This window comes from Equus caballus, chromosome 11, assembly GCF_041296265.1.
Source record: "Equus caballus isolate H_3958 breed thoroughbred chromosome 11, TB-T2T, whole genome shotgun sequence".
NCBI lineage: Eukaryota > Metazoa > Chordata > Mammalia > Perissodactyla > Equidae > Equus > Equus caballus.
Window position 1 is genome coordinate 19602232 of NC_091694.1, and position 22180 is coordinate 19624411.

General features: G+C 51.7%; 1 protein-coding gene and 1 long non-coding RNA gene across 3 annotated transcripts in view; one reads left to right on the plus strand and one right to left on the minus strand.

The window, feature by feature from the left end:
* Positions 1-903: 903 nt before the first annotated feature.
* Positions 904-5290, minus strand: LOC138916133 (uncharacterized). The gene is made up of 3 exons (XR_011422893.1): positions 5159-5290; positions 4828-4975; positions 904-3770 (listed from the first exon to the last, which is right to left on the minus strand). It is a non-coding gene; the product is annotated as an uncharacterized lncRNA (long non-coding RNA).
* Positions 5291-5669: 379 nt separating this feature from the next.
* Positions 5670-22180, plus strand: part of MPP3 (MAGUK p55 scaffold protein 3) — a 32984-nt gene continuing 16473 nt past the window's right edge. Inside the window, exons 1-12 of one of the 2 annotated variants that reach the window (XM_023652457.2) lie at positions 5670-5813; positions 6113-6201; positions 7000-7061; positions 7303-7421; positions 7679-7756; positions 9129-9209; positions 9451-9588; positions 12940-13021; positions 14200-14285; positions 15972-16046; positions 18784-18980; positions 20987-21051. In XM_023652457.2, coding sequence (XP_023508225.1) covers positions 7037-7061; positions 7303-7421; positions 7679-7756; positions 9129-9209; positions 9451-9588; positions 12940-13021; positions 14200-14285; positions 15972-16046; positions 18784-18980; positions 20987-21051 — 946 coding nt within the window. In that variant the 5' untranslated portion in view covers positions 5670-5813; positions 6113-6201; positions 7000-7036. The remainder of the gene's footprint in view (positions 5814-6112; positions 6202-6999; positions 7062-7302; positions 7422-7678; positions 7757-9128; positions 9210-9450; positions 9589-12939; positions 13022-14199; positions 14286-15971; positions 16047-18783; positions 18981-20986; positions 21052-22180) is intronic. The other variant, XM_023652458.2, reaches the window with a different exon arrangement.

The following is a 22180-nucleotide window of genomic DNA, read 5'->3' on the forward strand; positions in this document are numbered from 1 at the left end:
GGATCTGAACCCGCAACCTTGGGCTGCCGAAGCAGAGCGCACTGAACTTAACCACCATGCCTCAGGCCAGCCCTTCTATCTTTTTCTTTATAAACTGGGTTTGGATTTCGCTTAGAAAGGCCTTCCCTCACTCCAAGATTATAAAAATAAATCCACTGGCAAAGTATTTTGGTATGAGGAGTGAGGTAGGGATCCAGGTTCCTTTTTGTCCTTTTGCATAAAGAGTAGCTAGTTGTCCCCACACTATTTTTTTTTAGTAATTCCTCTCACCCACTTATTTATAATGTCATCTTTCTAAAAAGTTAAATTACCATATACATGAGGACTATTTCTGTACTTTCTCTTCTGTTCTATTTGTCTAGCTGTTGATGGTTTCTTCAGTGCTAAACTTTAAAAAATTGTTTTCACATCAGAAGTGTTTCGGATCTGATAGGGCTAGCGCTGCCCGCCACCCACCCCACCTGGTCCCATAGCTCTTCCTGTTCAGAATTTTTCTGATATTCACCAATGCTCATTTTTCCTGATAAATTTTAGTAGCATTAATAAGTTCCCTCTGAAAATCCTTTTTATATTTTAATTGGCATTACATTGGGTTTGGAGATTATTTTAAAGTGAATTGACATATTTACAGCATTGAACTATCTTTGTCCTTACCTATTTGAGTTATAGCTTGTTGTACATGTCCTTTACTAGACTTTTAAAGGTTTTTTTCCCCACATATCGAAAGATCCTTCTCTTTTCCTCTTAAGTTTATAACTTGGTATTTAATGCTTTGGTTGGCATTTTTTCTTTCCTTATAATTATTTATTTTGATTCATAGGAAAGTCATTGACTTTTTAATATCAATTGTGTACTTTGCCATCTTATTTAATTTTCTCATCATTGCTATTTTTAGCCAATTCTTTGGCGTTTCTAGGTACACCGTGTATCACCTGGGCTGCCTCCTTCTTTCTAGTGTCTACGCCTGTCATTTCTTTTTCTCCTCTACTCACATTGACCAACAGGCCCAGAGGGACGTTAAATGACTCTGGTGACGGGAGGCCCCTGAGGTTGGATAATTACATTCAAGCTCATTTACAGTTGATATGTCTTCTTGATCAATTGATCCCTTACCATTATGAATATCTCCCCTTATCCCTGGTAATATTTCTTATTTCGAGGTCTACTTTGCCTAATATTAGTCACTTCAGCTTTCTTAATCAGTATTTCCATGGGAAATATTTCTTCGTTCCTTTTCCTTTAACATATCTGTGTCTTTATGTTTAAAGTGAGTTTCTTCTAGCTAGCACATAGTTCAGTCTTGCTTTTTTAACCCCGTCTGACAATTTCCGTCTTTTAATTGGAGGATTTAGACCGTTTACCTTTTACAAAAGCAGCTTTATTGAGATATAATTTCCATACCATAAAATTCATCCATTAAAAGTGTGCACTTCAGTGGTTTCTAGTATACACACGGAGTTGTAAGACCACTGCCATAATCTAATTTTAGAACATTTTCATCACCTTAAAAAGAAAGGTACCCATCATCAGTGACCCCCCACGTCCATGCCCCGAGCCTAGGCAACCAGTAATCTTTCTGTCTCTGTAGATTTGCCTGTTCTGGGTTTTTCATAACAATGGAATCATACACTACGTGGTACGTGGTCTTTTGCGACTGACTTCTCTCAGTGGACAGGATGTTGCGAGGGTCTTCCGCGTTGACACATGCGTCAGTACTTCTCCCTTTCAATTGCTAAACAATATTCCGCTGTGTGGTTATATCCCAATCGACTTATCCACTTATCAATTGATGGGCATTTGGATTTTTCCCACTTTTTGGCTATTCTGAGTAATACTGCTTGCACATTCTTGTGCAAGTTCTCGCACTTTCATTTTCATTTCTCTCGGGTGTGTATCTAGGAGTGGAGTTGCTGGATCACGTGGTAACTTTATGTTTAACCTTTTATTCACCTTCATTTTTGAAAGATATTTAAAAAAATCATGTATGGATGCCTTTTCAGCATCTATGGAGATAGTCATATGAATTTTCCACTTTTTATAGTAATAGATTTTTTAGAGTAATCGATTTCCAAATATTAAACCATTTTAAGAATATACTCTACTTTATCATAGTGGATTATTCTTTTGGTGTTCTGGTGAAATTGTCAGCTAATAGAGTTTTTAGGATTTTTTCATAAGTGTGACATTTGTAGGGTTTGTTTTTAGTTTTGGCTCTCTTTGACAGGTTTTAGTATCAATGCTATGTTTGCTACATAAAAGAATCTTGAAGCTTTCCTTCTATTTCTATATTCTAGAAGAGTTAAAGCGATCTGTTCCTTGAGTGTCTGGTAGAATTCTGTGGAACTATCTGGGGTTTTGAAAGGAGCAAGTCTTTGACAACTCTATTGAAATTGATCCATTAATATTTCTCTATCTTCTGTAGTCATTTAGGTAATTTGTATAATAATAATAAACTGGATTTCTGGACCAGCCAAGTCAAGGCCTCTGAGTACAGTGACAGCATCAAGATCACAACACCCCTGGAATCATACAGTATGTGCTTTTCGTGTCTGCCTTCTTTCACTCGGTATGCTATATTCCGACATTACCCATGTTGTTGCCTGATGGGGATAATCTTTGAATAGTAGTTTGTTTCTTTCTGCTGATTAGTAAATATCCCACTGTACGGCTATACCACAATTTATTTATCCATTCACTTGTTGATGGACATCTGGATTGTTTTCTGGTTTTGGCTATTATGAATTAAAGATGCATTGAATATTGTCGTACCTGTGTTATGGGCAGATGATTTTATTTCTCCCAGATAAATACCTAGGAGCAGAGTTGCTGGATCACAGGGTAGATGTATGTTTGACTTTTTTTTTTTAAAGATTTTATTTTTTCCTTTTTCTCCCCAAAGCCCCCCGGTACATAGTTGTGTATTCTCCGTTGTGGGTTCCTCTAGTTGTGGCATGTGGGACGCTGCCTCAGCGTGGTCTGACGAGCAGTGCCATGTCCGCGCCCAGGATTCGAACCGACGAAACACTGGGCCGCCTGCAGCGGAGCGCGAGAACTTAACCACTCGGCCACGGGGCCAGCCCCTATGTTTGACATTTTAAAGAAGCCACCAAACAGTTTTCTACAGTGGTTGTACCCTGTTATCCTCACAGCGCGGTCTGAGAGCTCCAGCTGCTCCGCATCCTCACCCAGCCTGGTGTCCTCAGTCCTCTTTGCTCTAACCCTCTGTGCAGGCATACGGATACCTGCTTGTGGCTTTAATTTCCATTTCCCTGATGAAAAATGATATTGGATGAGCACTTTCTCATATGCTTATTTTATGTATCTTCTCTTGTGAAGTGTGTGTTCACGTCTTTTGCCTGTTTTTTGGCTGGGTTGTTTGTCTTTTTATTATTGAGTTGCAGGAGTTCTTTATTCCAGATGTAAATTTTTTTGTCAGATATATCTGTTATGAATATTTCCTCTCAGTCTGTGGCTTGCCTATTTCTTTTTCTTTCTTTTCTTTTTTTTTTTTGAGGAAGATTAGCCCTGAGCTAACATCTGCTGCCAATCCTCCTCTTTTTGCTGAGGAAGACTGGCCCTGAGCTAACATCCATGTCCATGTTCTTCTACTTTATATGTGGGACACCTGCCACAGCATGGCTTGACAAGTGGTGCATAGGTCTGCACCTGGGATCCGAACCAGTGAACCCTGGGCTGCTGAAGCAGAACGTGCAAACTTAACCGCTGTGCCACTGGACCAGCCTCTGTATTCATTTTCTTGATAGTGTATTCTGGTGAACAGAAGTTAAAAAAATTTTTTTTAAAATCACATTTATTACTGAAAACTTTTTTTTTTTTTTTGGTGAGGAAGATTGGCCCTGAGCTAACATTTCTTGCCAATCTTCCTCTTTTTGCTTGAGGAAGATTGTTGTTGAGCCAACATCTGTACCAGTCTTCCTCTGATTTATATGTGGGACACTGCCACAGCATGGCTTGTCGAGTGCTGTGCAGGTCCATGCCCAGGACTGCCCCTGGGGTTCAAACCTGAGAACTCTGTGCTGCTAAAGTGGAGTGTGTGAACTTAAACACTGTGCCATGGGGCCAGCCCCAGAAGTTTTAAATTTTGATGAAGTCCATTTATCGACATTTTTTAGGGTCTATACTGTTTGTCTTTTCTAAGGGAACTTTGCAAACCAAAAGATTGAGAAGATATTCTCCTATGTTTTCTTCTAGAAGCTCTATCAATTTAGTTTATGTTTAGGCCCTGGTCCCTCTTAAATTGAACTTTGTATGTGGCGTGAGGGAGGGAGTGAGTCCCTCCCCACCACACACATACACACGTCTGGTTGTTTCTGTACCATTTGTTGGTGTCCTTGTCAAAAACCATTTGACCCTGTTTCAGACGCTCTTGATAGCTCTCTAACACTGAGCACCCCAGGTAAGAATGTGTCTCATGTAGTCTCTCTCTATTCAAAGTGAGGTCCCAAGATAAGGGGCCTCGCATCACCTGGGAGCTTGTCAGAAATGGGAGTCTGGAGCCACTCCAGCCCTACACAGCCCCAGGGGCTGCATAGGCACCTTACATTTTAGAAGCACTGGTGGAGATAACATTGAGAAAGGAGGGAAGTGTCATCATGATCCTCTGCTCCTGACAGCCTCCCCAGCATTGCAGGCTACGGGTCTGTTGACCAAAATCTCTCCTCGACATGCAAGACTTGCTCCCAGACTTAATCTCGGGGTCCCCTGCTCCCGACGTGTGCTTCATGTTCTTTGCTGCTGGAGGAGAGGGGAGGGGACTCACTCGCCCACTCCTCAGCCTCTAATACCCACAACCACCTGCTCACTCACCCGGCAGCTCCTGCCCTCTCCTCCACATCCGTCCTTCCACTCCTGAGCCTCAATTTCCTCAGTTACAGAGCACGGCAGTTACAGAGCACGGATCGTAATGGTCTCTCTCTCAGGAGCTAATGTGATGGGAAGTGATCTGAGGAGTTATCTGAGAAAGCACAATAAAAGTCAGTGATCGTCACGGCCATTTCAGAGCTGGTCCCCCGGGTGAAGCCCTGCACACGAGCCGCTTTCCCCCCGCAGCCCCACCCCCTGCACAGGGGCCGACTCGAGCCTCGCAGTCTCCCCAGCTCGACTTCCCCTCCCTCTCCGCGGCCCCGGCACCGCGCACCGATAAATCTTTCCCAGCACGTTGCATTGTTACGGCGAGTGGCCCTCGCGTCCGGCCGATCCTCCGCCCCGGCCTGCGAGGCCCTCAAATCCAGCAGCTCTGTCTTGGTCGTCTTTGAACCCCCACCCCCTGGCACAGTGGCTGGGACTTGGAGGGCGCTCAATAAACGTTTGCAAAATCGAATTATATGTTAAGCAAGTGTTCACTTCGCAGCACGCTGGTGGGGGGGGGAAGCTTATGCGGGGGCGGTGGGGACAGAAGAGAAGACTGGTTGAGTCCGGGTGACGGGACACAAGCAGGGGGCTGCTCAGGGCTCGGGTGGGAGGACACTGAGGAGCGGGTACCACGCAGGAGAGCGGAGCCCGGGCCAGCAGAGGACTGGCGGTGCCAGACGCCGCGGGCTCCCTCAGCTCCTCCTCCTCCCCTTCCCGCGCCCCGTCCCTCGCCCCCTCCCCTTCCCCCTCCCCTCCCCCTCCCCTTCCCCTCCTCCTCTCCCTCCCCCTACCCCTCCCCGCGCCTCGCCTCCTCGGGCTCAGCCACCCCCGCCCGGCGCGGCCGCGGCAGGGAGGGGCCGGGAGGGCGGAGCCAGCGGCGGCCGAGGCCCCGGGCACCCGCGCGGCTCCGGGTCGGAGAGCCGCGATCCCGGCGCGCCCAGGTAGGAGCCCGCGCGGGGAACAGACAAGGGACGGGGGCCGCGGCGGGTGGGGCCCGGCGGGGCGGGGAGGATGGGCCGAGACCGCCCCTCGTGCACACCGCAGCCTCGCGGCCCACTGAGCCCCCCGGGGGAGGGGGATCAGTCCCCGCCCCTCGGCCCCCAGCCTTCCTCCGCGCACCCGCCTCCCCCGGGAGCGCCCAGCTCCTTTCCCGCCGCTCGGCATCCTCCGAGGCAGCCCCGTGCGTCCCCCCCGGTTTCGTCTGTCCTTTTCCCATCCGCGCTCCTTGTTCGTCCCACAGGTTCCTTCCTTCCGAAGGCGAGCTGGAGTCTGTGCCTGGCCGCTCGAGGGTGGGGGGGAGCGGTGGGCACAGCTAGAAGAAGCCAGAGGGTGAGTCCGGCGTAGAGGGGGGGCGGTGGCTGGAGAGCCGGTACGATTCTTATTTATGCATCTTGGTGGCACCGGTGCTCGGGCGCAGTGGGGCTGGCTCCTTGTTTGCGGAATGAATGAATCATTACTCTCCTTGTCCCCTCTGGAGGAGGACTTTTTGAGGTCCACGTGCTGCAGAGCACGTTGAGGGGCCTGCTGAGACAGGGCTCCCTCCTCCCGCATCGGAGACTCTCGTTTCTCCTCCTCCTCTCTCCCTATGCTCGCTCCCTTCAGGTTGGGGCTTGGGGCTGGTGGGGAAGGAGGGAGCTTGAGGCCCAGCCAGGTACTTGTTGAAAGTGTCACAGGCAAGGGACTTCAGAGAGGCCTCTTAGAAGGTAACAGGGGAGGGGCGATGCTGTGGGGGACAGCACCCACTGTCAGGCAGGGGCCACTTCCCACCTCTGAGACCAGCCTGGAAGAGCCACCGAGTATGGATGCTGACCCCAAAGTTACTGAACTCCTCCAGGCCTCTGTTTCTTCATCAGTAAAATGGGAATATTAGTACCCATTCCTCAGAGCTTTGGGCAGACTAAGAAGAATGTCGTATGAAATCACCCAGCACAATGCTTGGCACCTTTGGAGCACTCCGAAAATCTTAGTTTTCTTTCCTTCCTCTGTGAAAAAAGTGAGCAGAGAATTAATTGTTTCCGTTGCCTCTGTCCCCAGAGTGGTCACGGACAGACACAGTACGTGTGTAATCACTGTTTGTTAAATGAATATGCTTGATGGAGCTTCATTCTCCCACCCCCTTTCTCCCAGAATCCACAGGCAGACTTGGGATCTGACCAGCACAGACATGCCGGTGCTGTCCGAGGACTCCGGTGAGCGCCTCCCCTGGCTGGGCCCGCCATAGCCCTGAAGACAGCCTGCCAGCAGGCCGGGACTGGAAGGAAAGCAGGCTGCTGCCAGCCTTGGCTCACAGGAGCTGCCCTGCCTCCAGGCCCTGGGAATGAGAGCCTAGGCAGAGAATGTCCACATGGCAGGGCTGAAGCGTTGTTTGGGGGTCCACTCGGGGTCCCCCATTGCATTTGCTGTACTTTGTTGTTGTCACACTGTCCTCAGGTTTGCATGAGACCCTGGCGCTGCTGACCTCTCAGCTCAGACCTGACTCTAACCACAAGGAAGAGATGGGCTTCCTGAGGGATGTTTTCAGTGAAAAAAGTCTCAGTTACCTAATGAAGGTAACAACTCTGGTTCATCCCACCTGGTGAGGGTGTCCAGAGGGCTTCCTAGCTGACTTGGGGTCATCCTGGCCATCCGGCTGCCCCAGCAAGGTTTCACTAGCCCGCTATGCAGGGCTCTCTCTGATGCTGACCCGTTAGGGCCCCAGGCTGCAGCCTTAGGCATCCTCACAGCCGTGGGTGGGTTGTGTGGTGTCCAGGGTAAATCTGGGCAGCTGGCCTGGGAGGCCCCAGCCTGAAATCCGCTGTCTTTGCAGATTCACGAGAAGCTTCGCTATTACGAGACGCAAAGTCCAACCCCCGTTCTGCACAGCGCTGTGGCCCTCGCGGAGGATGTAAGCCCCAGGGTTTTCCTTACCGTGTCAGCCCCCCCCGTAGAGCTCCTTCGTCTTGACTTGTCACCGTTTCTTAGCCTAGGGGACATCAGGACTTGAGAGCCCAAAGATGAAGAGGCGTTTCCTTCCCTTCTCCTCCTCCCTGGGCCTGCTAACAGGCAGGGAGGAACTCGAGAGCCCAGGGCTGGGCCGGAGGCCATGGTGACATGATGACGCCCACTTACTCTGTGTTCCCGAGAGATTCTGTTTCCCAGCTGTGAAGTGAGAGCGTTTTGGTCAGATCAGCAGTTCCCAAACTGTCGAGGACTGGTGACGTGAATAGGTCAGATGAGCACCTTGCATCTGTGCTTTGGGGAGGCCCAATGTGAAGTCCTGGGGTCAAGGGACTTGGCAGTGCGTCCCCACTTACTGGTGCAGGCTTCTTGTTTTTGTTTTCTTCTTTTCCCCAAAGCCCCCCAGTACATGGTTGTATATTCTAGTTGTAGGTCCTTCTGGTTGTGGCATGTGGGACGCCACCTCAGCATGGCTTGATGAGTGGTGCTAGGTCCGCGCCCAGGATCCGAACCAGCGAAACCCTGGGCTGCCAAAGCGGAGTGCGTGAACTTAATCACTTGGCCACGGGGCCGGCCCCTGGCTTCTCGTTTTTTAAAAGAATGCTTCTTGGTGTCTTGTGGACCTGTCCTTTGTGTTGCCTGGTTTGGGAAAAGCTGTCCTGATTGGCTACTAAAGCCAGCTCCTGAATAAACTCACCTGACGCAGGAGATGGCCTGGCGAGGATGGGGCAGCCTGTGGGGGCAGGTCTCCGTGCCTTTCTCCAGTATGGAATGTATTAGGGGCACAGTGGGTTGCCGGGCTCCCAGGCTCAGCACCACCTCTACTACTAGCTCTGTGACCTTAAACAGATCACTCAACCTCTCTGAGGCCGACTTTCCTCATCTATAAAATAGGGTAGTGGTGAGGGCACAGACAGTAGAGCCAGATAAGCCCAGGTTCAAATCCTGGCTGTGCCACTTACAAGCTTTTCGACCTTGGACACGATATTTAATCTCTCTCATTTAATTCTCACCTGTGAAGTGGCAAAATAACGAGTATGAGCTACACTGAGTTCATCGTGAGAGTTCCGTGAGAAGGTCCACATGGGCGAATAGGGCCCAGTCATGGCTAACTAGGTCAGCCCGCGTTAGGATTACCCCGCAGAGCTGCATGCTCTTCTGACCCCTGGCAGGATTTCCCTGGGGGTGTCGGTCCTGGGGAGGCTGAGGGTCCGAGGCGCCCCGGGTGCTGTGGCGGTTGCTGGGAGGGCCCTTGGGTCTGAGGCCCGGGGTGCAGGCTCGCAGCAGCCGTCTGCGACCTTGTGTCTCCTTCCCCACAGGTGATGGAGGAGTTGCAGGCCGCCTCCGCGCACAGCGATGAGAGGGAGCTGCTCCAGCTGCTGTCTACCCCCCACCTCAGGGTAGTCACGCCGAGTCCCTGCCCACCCACGCATCTCGTGCCTCCTGGCATGGGGGCAGGAGAGAGCCCTCGGTCGGGAGGCTGAGGAGAGGAGACTCCTGAGGGAGGCGACCTCGGCGCCAGCGTCTGGCTGGTTGTCTCTCCGGCATGAGATCCGAGACCCCCCAACCACTGTGCAGCCCGGACCCCTGACCCGTGTGAGCTCTGGGGTCAGCCCTGCTTTTCTCTTGCTTTCCTGACAGGCCATGCTCATGGTACACGACACGGTGGCCCAGAAGAATTTCGACCCTGTTCTCCCCCCTCTGCCTGATAATATTGAAGAGGATTTTGAGGAAGAATCAGTGAAGATTGTTCGTTTGGTGAAGAACAAGGAACCCCTGGTATGTGGCATCCACCTCTCTTCCCCACCCTCTCCACCCTCTTCCTGTATCCCACCCCCACCCACCTAGAAAAGTGGGAAGGGACCCTCCTGAAGACTTTGGAGTGAGTGGTGGCAGCTTTGTCAGGGCTGCCACTAGTGGCCTCAACCGTGGCCAAGCTCCTTTGTGCAGTAGACAACCTGCACAGCTGTATATGGCAGCTTGATCATCATGCTCTGAACCAGAGGTTGGCAAACTACAGTCCAAGGGCTAACCCGGCCCACTGCCAGTTGTTGTAAATAAAGTTTTATTGGCGCCTGGCCATTCCGTTCATTTACGTATCGTCTGTGGCTGCCTTTACATCGCAACGACAGAGTTAAGTAGTTGTGATGGAGACCGTGTGGCTCACAAAGCCTAAAATATTTACATTTGGCTGTTGATAGAAAAAGCTTGCCAGTCTCTGCCCTGAATACTGAGGAAGCACAGGGCAGCAGCCATTCTTCTCCCCAGATGACAGATTGCTATCATTTTGGTCCTGGTTCAGCATTGATTTACGGAGCGAAGGGACAGAGTTGTTTATGAGATAGAGGGAAGCAGTGGAAGCCAGAGAATCGAGTGCTTGCCCTAGATAGTGCCACAGCTGGCTCTCTTCACTTCCCCTTTCACCAGATGGCCTCTGATGAACCGTGTCTGCAGACAGACGGGATCCTTCCTCTGCCTCTATTTCTCTACCTTCAAAATGGGGCCGTCGCCCATCGGCTCAGCAAACATGAGCCCTGCTGTGTGCCAGGCACGGTGTTGGATGCCGGCAGTTCAGAGATGGTTCAGACTTAGTCCTTGCCCTCTGGGAGTTTACAGGAGGGAGTGGCCAGGGGTTTCCTAGAAGGGATGATGCCCACGCTGAATTCCAACAATGGAACAGGAGTTTTCCAGGAGGAAAAGGGAGAGGAAGGGCCTCCCACATGGTAGGACTGCATGGGCAGAGCCATGGGAAGGTAACCGGCATGGTGTTTCCAGGAGCTCTGAGCAGCCTGGGGTGCACATGGTGCAAGGCTGAGGGAAGGAGGGGAGGCCAGACCAGAGGAGGTGATAAAGAACCTGATTGTCCATACACAGTTGCTGAGCTTGATCCCAAAGGCAGTGGGGAGCCATGGGAAGGTTTTAAGTAAGAAATAACGTGACTAGACTTGCAGCTTAGAAAGATCACCCTGGCTACCGAGTAGAAAGTGGCCTGGAGGATGAGGCCAGAGCAGAGGACTGATTGGAAGGTGGGGGCCAGATCCTGAGGCTCAGAAACAGGGCTTGACCCAGGCCTGTGGAACAGGGAAGAGAAATCCAAGAAGTATTTCAGAAGTAAAATTAATGTCACTTTATGACTGCCCCAGTTTGGGCAGCAGTCTCGAGGGGCACCTAGGATAATGCCCAGGTGTCCAGCTGGGATGACTGGTCGACGCTGGGGCCATCATTCAAGAGGGAGAATAAGGAGGAGCTTAGGGCCTATGGAATTCAAGGGACCTGTGTGACGGCCAGGTGGAGATGCACAGGGGGTGGAAGGCTTATGTGTCCAGAGATAGAGACGTGGCAGCCGCCAGCATCCAGGAGGGGTTCAAAGCACGCCTGAGAGGTTGAGGCCACCTGGGGAAGGAGTATACAGCATGAGACAAGAAGAGGGCAGGGGTGAGACTCTGGCCCTTTCATCAACATTTAAAAGGCAGATAGAGAAGGACTCAGCAAAGGAGATGAATTGTCATTGAGAACTGGGAGAGGTGTCACCAGGGCCCAGGCTAAGGGAGAATTCCAGAGGGAGGGCGAGCCCCAGAATCAGACAGGAGGGAGATCAGAGGAGAGAAGGCTGAGGGTGGCGATGGAGCTGGCAGCTGGCGGGTCGGCAGTGCTTTTGCTGGTGTGTTTGAGGTTGTGGGAGGTGAGTGACTCAGAGGACAGGGAGCAGAGAGACCAGACACACACTTCTTCTTCTGAGAAGTTTGCTCCAAGGGAGCCAAGACTGGCTGCTGGTGGGTGGGGCCTGCAGGCTTTTTACTGATGGGAAAGACTTGATAATATTTTTAGGACCAGGAGAAGGAGCCAGTAGAGAGGGGCCATTGAGATTGTGGGAGAGGGAGGGCGGGGTTAGAGGGACCAGCCTAGATGGGAGGAACCCATCTGCCGAGATGGAGGAAAGGAGCAAAGGATGGACAGGGATGCTAGAAAGTTCGAAGGTCTAGCAGGCAAGAAGCCACGGGGTTCTTAGCTGAAGGCCTCTCTTTCCAGCAATACTTATCTTATGTACAGTCATGCACTGCATAACAATGTTTTGGTCAATGACAACACTCCCATACGATTGGTACCCGTAGCCTAGTTGTGCAGTAGGCTCTACCATCTAGGTTTGTGTAAGTGCACTCTATGATATTCACACAACGACGAAATGACCTGACGGTGCATTTCTCAGACTGCATCCCCATCATTAAGCGACGCATGACTGGACTTCAAATAGGTGACATGAATGAAGTGAATTATAAGTGTGCCAATGTGTTTGCAGTTACAGCGAATAATAAAATGGTTGGCATTTGTTGAGCGCTTACTGTGTGCTAAGTACCTTGCATGCATTACCTCATGTAATCCTTGCAACAACCCCGTGAGTTAAATGCTGTCCCACCCCGCAGAGGAAACAGACTCCGAGAAGATAAGGGGCGTCCTTGCTAAGGCCACATGCTTTTAGTAAATGGCAGGGTGGATTCAAACCCAGGGCCATCTGCCTCCAGAGTTTAGCTCTCCACCTGCCCGCTGCCCTGCCTCGCCGCAGTCCAGCAACGCGGTGCACACAATCGAGGGCTCATTAGTGCCTTTCTCATCCTAGACATCATCTCTGCTGAGCTTCATGGGCCAAGTGCTGGTCCTGAAGCTCTGGCTGGGGCGTAATTGGTTCCACTCGGCAACAGCAGGAGGCCCAGAAACCTGTGATCGGTTGGAGGCGGGTTGAAAATGTGCTGGCACATATTCTCCTCTTTATTAAATGTCTTTGCAAGTAGCAAGGACAGTGATCAGACAGAGAAAGCACTGGCTTGGGCATCACAAAAAGCTTTATTCCTCACCAGTGGGGTGACCTCGATGCTTGTCTTCTCTGGGCCCCGGTCCCTCACCCCTAATGAGATTCTCACAGAGCTGTTGTGCTTTGTGTAAACTGTAGAGTGCTGTACTGTACTAATGCAAGGTGTCAGTTTTATTTCATTCTCAGCATTGGAAAGGTCCCCTCTGATGTGTCCTCTAGGGTGGCGGAGGGAGGGACGGAGGAAGCTCTTTTGGGTCCAGAGAGTCGGAGGCTGAGGTTTGGGGCTGCTTCTTAGGAGGCTACGCGCTCTGTCTCCCATGCAGGGGGCCACCATCCGGCGGGATGAGCACTCAGGGGCTGTTGTGGTGGCCAGGATCATGCGAGGAGGCGCAGCAGACCGGAGTGGTGAGTGGCATCAATGCCGGCCTGGCCGAGATGGTGGCCATCATTCCCCAGCCTTTCCCTTTGGCCGCAGGACTCCTTTCCTCTTCCTGTCTGGTCTTCTGTTTAGGATATGCTTTGCTTTCTGAGAGTGGAGCTGGAATTCTCTTCTTCCCAAGCACAGCAGAAATTTTAATTGTTTGAAAATATCTCAGGTGTGGAGTACTTTGGGGGTGATCAGAAGGGCTCATGTGTTGGCTAAGCCCGAGGACTGAGGTAGCGAAGCATGCAGCATGGGCTTGGCGGGTAATCCCTAACTGGGGCAGGGACACCCTTGCCCAACAGCCCGTTGCTGCTGTTACCGAGGTGGATGTTTCTGTCCCAGATTTGTTTGGGTGGAAAATGGATTGAGAATCATTAGTGTGTGGAAGAGCTACTAAGTTGGGAGACAAACCTCCTGAGGTCGGGGAGTGTTGCCCCAAAAGTCTGGGGAATTCTCGTTGTGACCATCCTAGACCAGTGCCTCTCAAACATTAACAAGCACATGAACACCCCGGGCATCTTGTTAAAATGCAGATTCTGAGTCAGCAGGTCTTGGGTGTGCCCAAGATTCTGTACTCCTAACCACCTCTTCGGTGGCGTTGATGCTGCTGGGCCAGTGTCCACTTTGAGTAACAAATAGGGGCTAGTATACGGAGACACTTGTCGTTAAAGCCAGCGGACAGATGGGTGTAACACTTTTGACGACATCCTCCCTGATGCCGTTCATTTCCTTGTTAAGATTTGAGAAAGATGTTCTTGGAGTATGTCTGTAAACCCACGAAAGTGAGGAGTTAATGATATTTTTACCATGCATAGGTCATAGCAGAAAGAGCACCAGCTTTCTATGTCAAAAGAACTGTTTGAACACTGGTTCCATTATTCCTTAGCAGTGTGGCCGTGGGCAAGCTGCATAATTTTTCTGGATCTCAGCTGCCAAGTTGTAAATTGGGGGTTTCACCGGGTGGTTGTGAGGCTGTGATGCTGAGGGAGGCACCCAGCGTGCAGTAGGGCCTCACTTCATCACAGTCCCACTCACCGTTTTTAAACCTTGAGTCTGCCCTGCAGCAGGTTCCTCAGGCGGGCCCCGCAGTGCCCAGAGCTCAAGTTCTGGGGGCTGAGGCCCCCTTCTTGTGCTGACGGTCAGCCCCTCTGTCTCCTAGGCCTGGTCCATGTTGGAGACGAGCTCCGAGAAGTGAACGGGATTGCCGTCCTGCACAAGCGGCCCGACGAGATCAGCCAGATTCTGGTCCGTGCTGCACGTGTGCTGGGAGTGTTTTTTGGAGACACAAAGCAGGGTGCTTCCTGGAGCCAGGACAGATCTGGCTCAGTCTTCTTGTTTTCATGGGGAGGCCTCAGGCAAAGCAGCCTTACAGTGTGCCTGGGCTGCGGGGTGAGGGCCAGGAGGAGTGGAGCATGCAGACCACCAGCCTCTCTCCAACCTTCTCTGCAGCACAGCCACCCCCTCCCCCAGCCCCCTTGCCCAATGACCCTACTGGGAGGGCCCCCCAAAAGAGTCCCCTCTTCCAAAGGACTGAGGAATGTGGAGTACAAAGCTGAGCACAGGGAGGACCGAGAGCAAGGGCTCTGGGGTCAGCTGGTCCTGGGTTTGAATCACTTTCTAGTGTGCAGCCTTGGACGAGTCATCACGTCCTTCTGAGTTGCAGTTTCCTTTCCTGTGAAGTTGGCATACAGATGGTTTCTCAACCAATGTGTGCTTATCCTTAGGATGAAAACATCTGGGAAAGGACGCAGCACTTCACAACTGTAAGGGGATTTTAGAGTATTAAATGCTGGGATGAGAGCGACCTGAGTCCATTCTGGGGGTTCAAGTCGAAACCAAAATTGTGAAAAGCCCCGATCACAGCTTTGTCCTCTTTATCCTCGGGCATCCTCCCGCAGTGTGACATTCTTTGCTAACTTCTCATGGTTTGGGGAGCAGGACTAGGATGATCTGAAGAGAGGAGGCCCTCTCTTTAAGGCCCCCACTGTAGGGGGCGCTGGTGGCAGGCAGGCCCTCCGGTCTCCCTGCCCCCACGGCCCTTTCCCTGGTTCTGGGCACTGAGTGCCTTGTGTTGCAGAGCGATGCAGGGCCGGGGAGACCATGGGGTGAGATGATTTCATGGACTGACAGCATCCTTCCTCGTGGGCCCCCCACATGGGGGTGCAGAGCCTCTATCCAGGAGAGGCAAGGGGAACCCCTGGCAAGGTAGAAGCAGCCTGAGATCGCATAGCCGGCTGGGGAAGATGGAAGCAAAGAGGGAAGTTCTGATTGGGCACCAGCCCCAAATCAGGCAGGAAGGAGGGAAAGGAAGCGGAGCTACGTTATTAAAATAACCCTAGAGGGGCCAGCCCCGTGGTGCAGTGGTTAGGTTCTCACGTTCTGCTTCTCGGCGGCCCGGGGTTTGCTGGTTCGTATCCCGGGTGCGGACATGGCACTGCTTGGCACGCCATGCTGTGGTAGGCGTCCCACATGTAGGGTGGAGGAAGATGGGCATGATGTTGGCTTGGGGCCGGGCTTCCTCAGCAAAAAGAGGAGGATTGGCACTGGTTAGCTCAGGGCTAATCTTCCTCAAAAAAAAAATAGTAAAAATAAATAAAAACAAATAAAATAACCCTAGAGAAAAGGGAGAAGGGCAGCCGTCGGGGCACCCCTCGTCAGGAGGGCTGGCACATTGGAATTCAGTGCCTGCATTGTCCTCAGGTTCTCATTTAAAATCTTCTGTCTCTTTGTCCCATGAAAATGCAAATACTTGGTTTCTGAGTTTTGCTTTAGTTAAGTCAAGCCAGCGCCACGGTAGAAGGGTGGGCCACAGGGGAGGCAGTGCGTCTGACTGTCCTTCTGAACGTGAGTTTTCAGAGCTGGGAAGTGAGACGTGAGCTCATGGAAGGTTAGGCCTGGAAGGTGGTAAACCTGTGCCCTCTCTCCCTTCAGGCCCACTCGCAGGGATCCATCACCCTGAAAATCATCCCAGCCACCCAGGAGGAGGACCGCTTAAAGGAGAGCAAGGTATGGCGGGTGGGAGCGGGGAGGGCTCCCGCCCAGCCTCTGAGACGGTCATTCGGGAAGGGATCTCGCGTCTGGTCCCCGGAACGTGTGCTCGGGAGAGAACTGTGAATCAGTCACAGTGTGACTCATTTGTTTGTACCCTGCCTCTTTCCAACCAGGGTTTGACGTAGCTCACTAATAAAAGACAAGCTTCTTTTAAGTGAAGTAGAAAGTCAGGGCCGTGCGGAGGAGAAGGTACCAAACGTGCTGGCTTTGGGACCAATTCAGTAGCTGCCATTTGTTCAATTTTCCGTTGAGCCTACCGTCTTGGGCGCCTCTTCTGTGCCGGACGCTCTGCCAGGTGCTGGGGACAGGGACGGTTAGCAGCTTTGAGGGTCCTGGTCCAGAAGAGGAGTGCTAGGAGCAGGACTTTCCTCGCTGTGTGCTGAGTGCTTCGGAAGGAGTCCGTGTGGAGTTGCGGGCGCCTGGGAAGGTGTTGCGTCGTAGGGGTGTTGGAACGAGGCTTGAGCCAGGTGAAGATGAGTAGGACCTCCCTGGTGAGGAAGAGGTGGAGGGATGCTTAGGGGGAGCTGCGCATGCAGAGGCTCAGAGGAATGGAGAGCAGTGTGGTTTGGGGTTGGTGAGAACTGTGAGGGGGCTGCAGGGAGGGGGGCGTGCTGGGGACATGGGTCAAGGCTACCCTCTGAATGGCCTCAGATGTTTTAAGGGTTTTGGTACAATCCCTACATAGTTTGGGGTTCAGAAGCCAAGCCTGAGACCAAGATTCCAGTGCACATGGTTTATTTGGAGGTGACCCCAGGAAAAGCCGGTACAGGAGCGGGGAAGGGAAGGCGGCCAGTGCAGCAAAGGGTGTGTCGTCAAGCACATTACCACTGTGGGCTTCATGCTGCTGGAGAGCTCGGGCTCCCCTGTAGACACGTGCCTCCATCATCCCACCCCAGAGTCCGAGTCGCTGGGGGCATCTGTGCACCACCTCCCAGCAGGCTGCATGAGGGGCTTGATCGCCAGCAGCTCCTGCCTGCTGGATTAGGATAGAGCAAATCCCAGGGGCCAGAGGAAGCCTTTGGGCAGAGATGCCGGTGCTGGCAGCTGGAAGTCAGCCTGGGGTGCACTGAAATGGTGAGGCCCTGCGGGATATGGGAAGGCACCCCACAACCCAAGTACAACCCAGTAGGCGGTAAGAAGCGCTTAAAGATGTGTTTTTTGTTGTTGTTTGTTTGTTTTTTAAAGAGGGGAGTGATGCAACCATATTTGTGTTGTGGAAAGCCCCCGGGATAGCCACCTGGAGAAGCAGGGAGTGGGTAGAGCCTGGAGGCGGGAGACCTGGCAGGAGACTGGCGTGAAAGCCCAGGTGAGGGATTAAGATCTGAGCTGAGGGGCTGGCAGAGAGGATAGCAGAGGCATTACTTTGATTTCAAGTAAATTTGGATCTGAACTTCCTGGCAGCCGAGGCAGAAAGGAGACCGTAATGAATTACAGACTCTTCATCAGTGGATGGAAGGAAGCGTGCCAGTTTTTCAAGAAAGCTGATTCCCAGCCCCGGCCTCCCAGTATGAGAAAAGGGACATTACGGCACCTGGCACAGAGTTCATGTCAATAAATATTTTGATGAATGGGGGTTGATAACGGACAATGTCTTTGATGTCAGTTTTTGCAGCAAATGAAGACATAATCTTTACATGGCTCGTTTCTTTTTTGCGCTCTTCTGTTGACTCCGAGGGTGTACATGATACGGACTCTTACCTGAGGGAGGGTGGTTCTTCCTGGGACCAGCTGATGCGGTCCTCATCGGCAGCTTTCGCAGGTTCTAACTTGATACAGGGAGAGAACTTGGTTTTCCTGGAGGACAAAATGGGTATCCTGTCCCCTAGCCCATCCTTCCTAAACATTTCTTCTTGCCCAGGATCTTGATCTGGGCCGGCCATTTAAGATTATACTGTCCTCTGAGTGCCTGGGACCCTGGTAACATCTATGGCTGGATGAGGGTATCTATCCTCACAGTGTCTGGCCAGAAAGTTCTTATAGTCGTCCAGCTGAATCTAGGAATATGATTTGGATGTAAGGAAGCCCTCTAGCCTTTTTTTTTCTATTTACTGTTAATAAAAATAAATAAAATAAATTTATGCCGCTGAATGATAGAGGGGGTGACTTCAGGGTAAAGGGGAGTCTTGGGGTTTGGCCGAGTATGTGACAGATGAGGCAGGAGTGAGTTGTAACACCCGTCGATGTCAATTACCCACTGAAGAGTAACGAAGAGGAGTCAGTAACTAGTTTTGTTGATGTTCATGTTCTTACGGAAGCATCCAGATTACTTACTTGCCAGATGGCTGCTGACTTCCTCGGGGGCAGTGAGCATCTCAGAGGTAATGCTGGAGTTACAAATTGTGCTTGCCTTTACTTTTTGTTCCCAGGACTAATTGTTGCCTTGTGCGTGCTAAGAGGCCTTTCTGGGGACAGCAGATCTGGTAAATAAGGAAATATTTAGGTTGGAAAGAGAAATTCAGACATGGGGCCCATCTATTCATTGTCTGATTCTTGATGGATTTTCTGACTGTAATATTTAAAATGGTGGAAGAAGAAGAAGAAACAGGTGCAGTGTGTTTCTGACTGGCTTTCTATTCTCAAGGCTACTTGTTCTTTGTAACTGTGAACGGTGGTTGTCTTTTGGCCTTCGATGTGGCGTCACGCATCTTTGCTTCCAGCTTGAAGGGCCGCCTCACCAGCCCCTCCTCTGCAGGTGTTCATGCGGGCCCTCTTCCACTACAACCCTCGCGAGGACAGGGCCATTCCCTGCCAGGAGGCAGGCCTGCCCTTCCAGCGCAGGCAGGTCCTGGAGGTGGTGAGTCAGGACGACCCCACGTGGTGGCAGGCCAAGCGAGTCGGCGACACCAACCTTCGAGCTGGCCTTATTCCCTCCAAGCAGTTCCAGGAAAGGTGGGTCTGGGGTGTGTTGTAAGGGGGTGGTTCTGGAGTGGCCAGAGGCATAGGTACATGACGAAGCCCCCGATCTCTGCCAGCACAGCCAGAGGGGCCCACTGTGTGTTGTTCCCTGAGGTGAGTACCAATTACGCTTGTGTTTTTCCTTCTTGACCCATAACCAGAGGTGATGACTCTTTGAGATTTAAATAAATATATAGAAATCTGTTATTAAATTAGTGTATATTTTATGATATATACTTAGAGAAAATTGAGAAATGAAATATAAAAATACAGAGGAGGAAGAGGAGGAAAAGAAAATGACCCAGTCTTGCCACTATCTAAACAGCACGATTTATTTCCTTCTTGTACCTTTTATGTGTGTTACATATGGAATTTGAGGTCTTGCTTTTTTTTTAAAGATTTTTTAATTTTTTCCTTTTTCTCCCCAAAGCCCCTGGGTACATAGTTGTATATTCTTATTTGTGGGCCCTTCTAGTTGTGGCATGTGGGATGCTGCTTCAGCATGGCCTGATGAGTGGTGCCATGTCCGCACCCAGGATTTGAACTGATGAAACACTGGGCTGCCACAGCGGAGTGTGTGAACGTAACTACTTGGCCACGGGGGCCGGCCCCGATGTCTTCCTTTTTTTTTTTTTTTAACAACATTTTGACATTAGTATTTCCCACATTATTGCCTATTCTTTATTGTGTGATGTTAGTGGCTAAATATTTAATCGGGGGATACACCATTCATTCCTGGGCAGCCAGTATTTATCAGGAGCTGAGCTGGCCTGTGCCAGGCATCAGTTTAGCGGGAAAGTCACACCTGGTTCAGATGGACACTTGCTGTAGGTGTGATGGGTGTGCGGGAGGAGGACGCAGGGCTCTGCCAGGCCATGGTAGGAGGATTGGCCCTGGTCCAGGCATTCGGGGAAGCCTTCTCCAGGAAGGGTCGTACCTAAGTGGCTTCACTCCTTCTCTGTGGCTGAACACCTCCAGTTGTCCCTGGTGCTTCACTGCTACAAGGCTACGATAATGATCTTCACATAGGCTGTTCCTCATATTTCAAATGATTTCCTCAGGAGAGATTTCCCAAGCGTAAATCCTGGGTCGGAGGGGGTGGCAGTTATGGCTGCCTTGCCTCCCCTGAGGTTTGTAGCCCTCTTCCATCTTTTTGGGTCTGGAATGTGGTAACGAGAGACCTCAGGGTTCAGCCATTTCAGTGCCCCTCATGGTGTGGTCCCCAGGTTGGGCGCATCAGCATCCCCTGGGAACTTGGTAGAAATGCAGGTCCCTGAGCCCTGCCCCAGACCCGCTGAGTGAGAGACGCCGTGAGCAGACTCTCAGGTCTGTGTTCTGGCAGACGTGCCAGGTGATGCTGAGGTGCTGAAGTTTGAGAACTCCTGCTCTATTTTCTCAGAGGAGCCCCAGCCCCATCTGCTCCTTTGGCTTCACAGGTCTTGAGGGAAAGCTCGTTAGCTGCATTTAAGTGTAGAAATCTAGACTCCTCCAAGAGCCCAGGGCGTTTTCTCAGCTCAGAGACGAGGCTTTGGCGGCTGCCTCTGTGCTGGCGGCCATGTTGGATAATGTGCCAGGCTGAGGGGAGAAGAGTGTCGACTTAGGGTCCCTTTTGCCCTCTGCTTCTCCTGGGCATCGTTCTGCCATTTTCCAGCTTCCTCAGAGATGGGAAGGCCGAGTGAGAGTGGAGAAGGGGCCTCCCTTCCTTGAGAATCAGTCACGGGAAAGTAATGACCAATCACTGACCGTGGGCACTGGGCTGGATCCCTGGGTGTGACCATCTTGGACTGTGTGAGCTTCTCCCAGAACGAGAGACTCGAACCCGTGTTTGTGAAAGTTTCCCTCTTCAATGGAACTCGGTGCAAAGCAGGAGACCCTTGGCGTGCCAGGCTGTGCCACCTGTGGGATCCGGGCCTCGGTTTCCTCAAGTTTTCCAGAAGGCTCCCTCTGACTGGTTCTCTGGCCCAGCTCATGGGCCTGCCCATCCCCTTGTGTCCTTGCAGGCGACTAAGCTACCGGAGAGCCACAGGCACCCTGCCGAGCCCCCAGAGCCTCAAGAAGCCCACCTGTAAGTAGACTGGCAGGGATGGCACTTCAGGGAGGGGCTGGGGTTAGGACTCAGGGACTTTGTGTGGGGAAGAAGCAGGCACTTGGCTGGAGGGGGCACCAAGGGTCTTGTCTGAGCTTCTAGGCCTCCAGCGGGAGGAGGAGGTTGGGAGAGGCCTGAGGAGGGGAAATGGGGGGCAGCTGGGGAGAGCTATTCCCCGGAGGGGAGCTTCTCCCTTTGGGGTCCATAGATGATACTGGGGGGGCATGTTAACACCTCTCCCAAAATTGTGTGCAAACCTCTATGTGTGTGTGTGTGTGTGTGTGTGTGTGTGTGAGAGAGAGAGAGAGAGGGCCCATAGCTTTCATTAGATTCCTGAGGAGCTCTCTGACCCTCTGATCTAAGAGCCACCACTGTTGGAAGGGGACGGAGATGGCTATGAGTGATCTCATGCCTGTGTGTCAGCGGCCGCAAATAAAGGATGCCCAGTTAAATTTGAATTTCAGATAAACAGCAAAGTGGTTTTTAGTATATCCCTTGCAATATTTGGGACATGCTTATCTAAGAAATTCTTTGTTGTTTATCTGAAATTCAAATTTAACTGAGTGTCCTGTATTTTATCTGGCAACTCTACTCTGTGTAGCATTTTACCTTCTAGAAAACACATCTACCTACCTTCTTGCCTTTTAATCGTCACAACAGCCCTGTGAAGTGGTGGAGTCGGGGCATCCCCTTTTCCAAGATGGGAAAACGGAGGCTCATGAGGTCAAGGGAGTGGGGCTGGGGTCGCCTGTTCAAGGGTCTGGCTAGAGCCTCCAGGTTACAGCCCAGTGGGGAGAGGAAGCTTCCCAGGGTGCAGCCTCTCTGGCCCGGGAGCCTCTGAGCCGAGTGAGGGGCCGGAATGGGCGCCAGGTGACCAGGGTGCAGCTGGCCCACAGCTCGGCTCTGCGCTGCTCCATCCTCTGGCATCTGCATTTGCCCAGGCAAGTCTGAAATCCCAGAAAAGAGAGAGCAGGTCCTGGTCGCACTGCAGGCATCCTGGAGTGGGCTGCTCCCCTGGCTCGGAGGCCGCTGCCCACGGCCACTTTCCCCGACCTGCTCCCAAGTCGGAAGCGCTGCTGAGTAACTTGGCCTTGAGGCTGCCCACGCC